This window comes from Rhinopithecus bieti, unplaced genomic scaffold, assembly GCF_001698545.2.
Source record: "Rhinopithecus bieti isolate Rb0 unplaced genomic scaffold, ASM169854v2 scaffold_49434, whole genome shotgun sequence".
Lineage (NCBI taxonomy): Eukaryota > Metazoa > Chordata > Mammalia > Primates > Cercopithecidae > Rhinopithecus > Rhinopithecus bieti.
The window spans coordinates 78,312-86,536 of record NW_016819387.1 but is presented as its reverse complement, the minus strand read 5'-3'; the positions used below and the strand labels follow the sequence as shown (position 1 = coordinate 86,536).

Below are 8,225 nucleotides of genomic sequence, written 5' to 3'. Positions count from 1 at the left end.
AAAAAAAAAAAAAAAAAAAAAAAAAAGAATAAGTGAGCAGAAACATGCAAGGGACTATGAGGCCGCTATGTCTCTGTGAGAGGCAGAGTAAAACCTGAAACACACAATATAACCAAACAAGCAAAACCAGGCTGCTGGGCCACAGAGCAAGTCTCAGTAAATCTCAAGTGACTGCAACAGTACAGAATATGTTTTCTGACCATAACAGAATTAAGGTAGAAACCCGTAATAATAAAATAGAAAATCCTTAAATGTTTAGAAATAAAGCAACATGGCTGGGCGCGGTGGCTCAAGCCTGTAATCCCAGCACTTTGGGAGGCCGAGACGGGCGGATCACAAGGTCAGAAGATCAAGACCATCCTGGCTAACATGGTGAAACCCTGTCTCTACTAAAAAATACAAAAATCTAGCCGGGCGAGGTGGCGGGCTCCTGTAGTCCCAGCTACTCGGGAGGCTGAGGCAGGAGAATGGTGTAAACTTGGGAGGTGGAGCTTGGAGTGAGCTGAGATCCAGCCACTGCACTCCAGCCTGGGCGACAGAGCGAGACTCCGTCTCAAAAAAAAAAAAAAAGAAAGAAAGAAATAAAGCAACATATTTCTAAATAACCCATGCATCAAAGATGAAGTCACAAGAAAACTAGAAGGCATTCTTGTTGCGGGAAGTCAGGGATCCTGAGGTTTCCCCGATACATTCCGAACTGAACATGCATATCACAATTTGTGGAATACAACTAAACCAGGGCTGCAAGGGGAATGTGGAGCTTTCCATGAATATATTAGAAAAGAAAAATGACTTAAGATCGATAATCTGGCCGGGCACGGTGGCTCATGCCTGTAATCCCAGCACTTTGGGAAGCCAAGGAGGGCGGATCACTTGAGTTCAGGAGTTTGAGACCAGCCTGGCCAACATGGCAAAACTCTGTCTGTACTGAAAATACAAAAATTACCCAGGTGTGGTGCACGCCTGCAACCTCAGCTACTTGGGAGGCTGAGGCAGGAGAATCGCTTGAACCCAGGAGGCAGATGTTGCAGTGAGCTGAGATTGCGCCAGTGCACTTCAGCCTGGGTGACAGAGTGAGACTCCATCTCAGAAAAAATACAAAAAAAAAAAGATAAACAATCTAAGGTTTCACCTTAAGCAAGTAGAAAAAGTGAATCAATGCCGGGCGCGGTGGCTTACGCCTGGAATCCCAGCTCTTTGGGGGGGCTGAAGTGGGCGGATCACGAGGTCAGGAGATCGAGACCATCCTGACTACCACAGTGAAACCCTGTCTCTACTAAAAATAAATTAAAAAAAAAAATTAGCCGGGCGTGGTGACGGGTGCCTTAAGTCCCAGCTACTAGGGAGGCTGAGGCAGGAAATGGCGTGAACCCAGGAGGCAGAGCTTGCAGTGAGCCGAGATCACACCACTGCACTCCAACCTGGGTGACAAAGCGAGACTCCATCTCAAAAAAAAAAAAAAAAAAGTATGAAAACTTCCTGGTTAACAAGGTGAAACCCCATCTCTACTAAAATACAAAAAATTAGCTGGGCATGGTGGTGCGTGCCTGTAGTCCCAGCTACTCGGAGGCTGAGGCAGGAGAATGGCGTGAACCCAGGAGGCAGAGTTTGAAGTAACCCAAGATGGTCCCACTGCCCCCCAGCCTGGGAGAAAAAGCGAGACCCCATCTCAAAAAAAAAAAAAGAAAGAAAAAGTGAATGAAATAAAACCCACAGTAAGTGGAAGGTAGAAAATTAAGAGGAGGTTAGCGCACTTATATACAGACATCAACATCAATAGAGACAAATCAACAGAGCCCAAAGTTAGTTACGAGAAGGTTAATAAAATTGGTAAATCCCTAGCAAGCCTGATCAAGAAAAATACTAGAGATAACACAAATTCTCAAAAACCAGAACGAAAGACGGGGCATCACTACAGACATTTCAGGCAGGAGAAGGAATTAATAACCAAAATCTTCCCACAAAGAAAATCCTGCACTCTGAGGGCGGCACTGGCAAATCCTAACAAATATCTAAGGAAGAAACAATAACAAGCTTTCACAAACTCTTTTTTTTTTTTTTTTGAGACGGAGTCTCGCTCTGTCGCCCAGGCTGGAGTGCAGTGGTGCGATCTCGGCTCTCTACAAGCTCCACTTCCCGGGTTCACACCATTCTCCTGCCTTAGCCTCCTCAGTAACTGGGACTACAGGCGGCCACCACCATGCCCGGCTAATTTTTTGTATTTTTAGTAGAGACAGGGTTTCACCGTGTTGGCCAGGATGGTCTCGATCTCCTGACCTTGTGATCTGCCCGCCTCAGCCTCCAAAAGTGCTGGGATGACAGGCGTGAGCCACCGTGCCTGGCCCACAAACTCTGAAAACAGAAGAGGAGGGAATACTTACCTGCCCATTTTATAAAACCAACATAACCCTACCACACAGCCTGCCATCGACATTATAAGAAAATTACAGACCAGTACCTCTAACGGACATCAACACAAAACATTCCTAACCACACTATTACCACATCAGTACCTCAACACAGGAAAAAAGATCACACACTTGGAATAAATGACAACTAGGCTGGTTCAACATTCAAAACAATCAGTATGGTCTAGTACATTGAGACTCCGTCGCAAAAAAAAATAATAAAATAAAATGGATCCTGGCCCTAAACGCAAAAGCCTACACTGTGAAGCATCGAAAAGAAAACACAGGAACTGGCCGGGCGGGGCGGCTCATGCCTGTAATCCCAGCACTTTGGGAGGCTGAAGCGGGTGGATCACCTGAGATCAGGAGATCCAGAACCTGGCAAACATGGTGAAACCCCGTCTCTACTAAAAATAAAAAAATGAGCCGGGCGTGGTGGTGGGTGCCTGTAATCCCAGATACTCAGGAGGCTGAGGCAGGAGAATTGCTTGAACCCAGAAGTTGGAGGTTGCAGTGAACCGAGATTGCACCACTGCACTCCAGCCTGTCCAGCCTGGGCGACACAGCAAAACTCTATCTCAAAAAAAAAAAAAAAAAAAAGGAAACACAGGAACTTCCACAATTAATTCCTAATTTACAAAAAATAAAAGAAAACACGGAAGAAATCTGCAGAAATTTGGTCAAGGGATGACTTCTTTTAGTCATAGGATACCAAAACCCTAAACTGTAAAAGAAAAACATACACACGGACATCATCAAAATTGATTTCCACTTATCAAACCACAGTGATGGAGGCCGGATGCAGTGACTCAGGACGCAGTGACTCAGTCCATCATCCCAGCACTTTGGGAGGCAGGTGGATCTCCTGAGGTCAGGTGTTGGGAACCAGCATGGCCAACATGGCGAAACCCCATCTCTACCAAAAATACAAAAATTAGGCCGGGCGCGGTGGCTCACACCTGTAATCCCAGCCCTTTGGGAGGCTGAGGCGGGTGGATCACTTGAGGTCAGGAGTTCGAGACCAGCCTGGCCAACATGGTGAAATCTCGCCTCTACTAAAGATACAAAAAATTAGCTGGGCGTGGTGGCGCGCGCCTGTAATCCCAGGTACTGGGGAGGCTGAAGCAGGAGAATCACTTGAATCCTTGAGGCGGAGGTTGCAGTGAATCGAGATTGCGCCACTGCACTCCGGCCTAGGCGACAGGGCGAGACTCCACCTCAAAAAAAAAAAAAAAATTTAGCCAGGCGTGGTGATGCATGCCTGTAATCTCAGCTACTCGGGAAGCTGAGGCAGTAGAATGGTTTGAACCCCGTAGGCAGAGGTTGCAGTGAGCCCAGATCGTGCCACTGCACTCCAGCCTGGGGGACAGAGACTCCATCTTCAAAAAAAAAAGACAGTGATGCATATGCATTGACAAGCCACAGACTGGGAGAAGAGCTGGCCAGTCCACACACCCAAATCTCTCTATAGAGAACCCCCAGCCACCCATAAGGACATGTCCTGTCCACTAGGGGCCCTGGGAAGAAATGGCCACTAGGGAAGAAATGGCCACTAGGGGCCCTGGGGAAGATGCCGCATAGCCCAGTCGGATCCTTCCTCTACACTGTTTTCCTTTTCTTTTTATTTATTTGAGACGGGGTCTTGCTCTGTTGCCCAGGCTGGAGTGTAGTGGTATGATCACAGCTCACTGCAGCCTCGACCTCCCAGGCTTAACCAATCCTCCTGCCTCAGCCTCCTGAGGAGTTGGGATGACAGACATGTGCCCACCAGGCTAATGTTTAATTTTTTGTTGTAGAGACTGGGTCTCGCTGCCCAGGATGGTCTTGAATTCCAAACCTCAAGTGATTGCTTTGCCTCTGCCTCCCAAAGTGCTGAGATTACAGGCAGAAGCTGCTGTGCCTGGCCCCAGAGTTTTCTTAAAGTAAGTTTAGGAACCAGAACACAGATGGCTATAAATTATATGACTTCATTTATAGGATATTCTCAAAAAGACAAAACTGTGGTGATGCGGCTGGGTGCTGTGCTCACGTCTGTAATCCCAGCACTTTGGGAGGCGGAGGCGGGTGGATCACGAGGTCAGGAGTTCAAGACCAGCCTGACCAACATGGTGAAACCCCGTCTCCACTAAAATACGAGAATTAGCCAGGCACAGTGGCTCGTGCCTGTCATCCCAGCTACTCAGGAGGGTGAAGCAGGAGAATTGCTTGAACAATTCGGAGGTTTCGGTGAGCCGAGATCGCACCGCTGCCCTCCAGCCTGGCTGAAAGAGCGAGACTCTGTCTCAAACAAACACACACACAAACAAAAACTGTGGTGATGAAGGGCAGGCAGTGTTGCCAGAGGTTGGGGGTGGCCACCAATGTTGGGGATTCACAGGTTTGCAGTGATGGAGCTGATGGGGCTGACTGTGGTGGTAACAGAACCACACCCCTACATGCACATGGCTTTTACTGTGGGATAATTTAGAAAAAAGCAAACCACGGACCCAGGCTCAGGTGGCTCCCACCTGGCTGGAGAGATTTCCCACCAGACTCTCACCCTCTCTCTGGGCCCCAGTGTCCTCATCAGGGAGGGGCAGGAAAACCCCACCCACCACTCACTCCTCACTCTGTTGGCCTCTGGGCAGATGGGAAAGGCTCCTGCTGGCTGGGGCCAAAGTCCAGGAGCCAGGCTGAGAGGCTCCAGGATCCTCCTCAAGAGGGCAGAGTCCTGTAGGCTTGGAGCACAACCAGGAGCCCAGCTCGCACCCAGGCTTGGAGCACAACCGGGAGCCCAGCTCGCACCCAGGCTTGGAGCACAACCGGGAGCCCAGCTCGCACCCAGGCTTGGAGCACAACCGGGAGCCCAGCTCGCACCCAGGCTTGGAGCACAACCGGGAGCCCAGCTCGTACCCGGGCACAGGGGCCTTTTCTTTTTCTGGATTTTTTTTTGAGACCGAGTCTTGCCCTGTGCCCCAGGCTGGAGTGCAGTGGCATGATCTCGGCTCGCTGCAACCTCCACCTCCCAGGTTCAAGCGATTCTCCCGCCTCAGCCTCCCGAGTAGCTGGGATTACAGGTGTGCACCGTGATGCCTGGCTAATTTTGTATTTTCAGTAGAGATGGGGTTTTGCCGTGTTGGCCAGGCTGGTCTCGAACTCCTAACCTCAGGTGATCCAGCCTCCCAAAGTGCTGGGATTACAGGCGTGAGCCACCGCGCCTGGCCTAAGACTTTGTTGCCCAGGCTGCTGGAGGGCTGCGGTGGGATCCTAGCTTGAACTCCTGGGCTCAAGTGATCCTCCTGCCTCAGCTTCCCAAGCAGCTGGACTACAAGCTCACGCTACCAGGCCTGGCTGGGAGGTGGGAGGATTGCTTGAGCCCAGGAGTTTGAGACCAGCCTGGGCAACATAGGGATGTGTCTCCACAAAAAATAAAATAACTAGACAGACATGGTGGTGCTCACCTGTAGGCCCAGCTACTGGGGAGGCTGAGGCAAGGGGGTCACGAGCCTGGGAGGCGGAGGCTGTAGAGAGCCAAGATGGCACCACTGCGCTCCAGCCTGGGCACCTGGGTGACAGAGCTAGACTCTGTCTCAAAACAAATGAGAAAGAGAGAGAGGAAGACACACACACACACACACACACACACACACACACACACACACACACCAAAAAAAAACATGTTTCCTGAGTTCTCTGTGTCAATGAAACTGACCTAGGAAAACAGAAAAGCCCTCGGGGCTGGCTGCTGGTCCTGCGGGCGCAGGCAGCCCAGTCTGGGCCCTGAGAAGCAGCCTGGGTCTCCCTGCAGCCTCCATCAAGGGCGTCTTTGTTCTGCCTGCTCCCTCCCGATCCAGTTCCTTGTTTTGGGGCCAGGATGATCGTTTCCTCCACCGGCTCTTCCCATCCACGGCTGTGCAGCAGCCACAGTGTTTTACCAGCACACCCTGGGCTGCCTCACCCCTCAGACCGCAAGTTCCCGGGACTGGAACCAGAGAGGCGCTTTCCCCCATCCCATGGCTGAGCCCGGCACAGTGTGGGCAGTTCTGGCTCTGGCCTCCCCCGGCCCCTGTGGGTGTCGGAACCTGGGCTGACCACTCTCCCTGGAGCTCTCTCTCTTTCTTTCGTTTGTTTTGAGACAGGTTCTAGCTCTGTCACCCAGGTGCCCAGGCTGGAGTGCAGTGGCGTGATTCTTGGCTCACTACAGCCTCTGCCTCCCAGGCTCGTGACCCCCTTGCCTCAGCCTCCCCAGTAGCTGGGCCTACAGGCAGGCACCACCATGCCCATCTAATTATTTTATTTTTTGTGGAGACGGGAGCATGAGGACAGCCATGTCCTGGGGGCGGGGCCTTACCTGGTGGCGGGGCCTTACCTGAACATGGTACTGCGAGGTCTCGTGCATGATGACGTTGGAGTTGGAATACTTCTTCCTCTGCTCTGAACCGGGAGACACCAGTCACTCACCCCCACGGGCGGGACCCACAGCCCTCCATCCAGTTGGGACTGGACCCACAAGGGAAGGTGAAGTCAAGCAGAGAGGGGGCTGCTCCGTGGACCTCTTGGCCACCAGGAAGGATGTGGGTGTGAAATCAGGACCTGCAGGAAGCCCCCTTGGAGAAGGACGCAGCTCCGAGAAGGCGACGGGCTCGCTCAGAGTGGGGACTGGGGAGCCTGTGCCGGGAGGCTTCCTGTCCCAGAGGGTGAGGGGACAGGAGGGGGTCGCAGCCATGCTTCCCACTCTGAGAGCTGCCAGCTTCACCATCCCTGCCCTCCCAGGGCTTCTCGCTTTCCAGACTAGGCACCTTGTCCAAAGTCACAAGGGAAGGGTGCATCTAGCTAGGGAGAGGGTGGGATCGTGTCTGGGGAAGGGCAGAGTGCAGGAAAGTGGGGGCTGGCCAGGCCCCCCTCCTGGAGCAGACAGCTGGCGGCTCATCCTGCCTGAACCCCCCTGTGATCAGGTTGCAGCAAGGAGTGCAGCGGAATCAATATTGATGCTCCCTGAATTATTAGTAAAGGCCTCTCCCCTTACAGCTGTGGGGGAGGGGATCCAGCGGCCAGGAGCTTTCAGAAGGTTGATTAGGGTCCAGAGGCCTCCCTGGGCACCCAGGGATCCCCTGGGCCAGGCCAGGCACAGCTGTGGGGCAGGGGCGGCTGTCCCCAGCCTGGACGCAGCGCCCATTTCTCCCGTGACGTCCAGCACGTTCTCAAACCTCACTCACCAAACAGGTCCTTGGGGCTCATCCTGGCCACACTGTCGGACCGGCCCAGGCTGCCGCTGCAGGGGAGGGGCTGTGAGGGCAGGGCCGAACTGCACCCCTCCCCGGGGACTGCTCGGAGGGTGAGGGTGGGGTATTCGGGATGGGCGGGGGGGCTCACTTGGTGGCACCCGGGCAGCAGCTCACAGCCCCGGACTGGCTCATGGTGTCCCGGGCAGCGGCCAGCAGGAGAAGGGCAGACCTCAGTGTGGCCCGGGTCTGAGGCCAGTGCCTGTCTCAAACCTGGGTGGACAGAGGGGCTGTGCTGACAGTTCCTCCCGGCCTGGCTGGCGTCTCCCCTCCTTCCCTGGGCCAGAGCCCTGACTGGCCTGGCCTGGGCAGGGGTCTCTTGGGGGACAGAACTCCTGCCCCACATCCCAGTTGGCCCCACGTCCCAGTTGGCAGTCGTTCAGCCTCATCATGCCCCAGACCCTAGGTGCTCCACAGGGACCCCCAGAGGCTGCCTGGGAGGCTCTGATGAGGGTCCTGGGGGGAGAAGGCACTTTCCAAGCTGGGCAGCGTTGAGTTCAAGGCCCTGGTGCTGGGGGGAGAGGGGATGGGGTGGGTAGGGGGAGGGGGACATGCA

General features: G+C 53.4%; 1 protein-coding gene across 1 annotated transcript in view; it reads right to left on the bottom strand.

Annotated features, from left to right (window-relative positions):
• Window positions 1-8,072, bottom strand: part of LOC108519718 (epidermal growth factor receptor kinase substrate 8-like protein 2) — a gene marked incomplete at its 3' end in the record, with an annotated part of 16,673 nt that extends 8,601 nt beyond the window's left edge. The window contains exons 1-3 of the mRNA XM_017858937.1: window positions 7,761-8,072; window positions 7,604-7,659; window positions 6,685-6,821 (exon numbers count right to left, since the gene is read on the bottom strand). Coding sequence (XP_017714426.1) covers window positions 6,685-6,821; window positions 7,604-7,659; window positions 7,761-7,804 — 237 coding nt within the window. The remainder of the gene's footprint in view (window positions 1-6,684; window positions 6,822-7,603; window positions 7,660-7,760) is intronic.
• Between the last annotated feature and the right edge of the window lie 153 nt (window positions 8,073-8,225).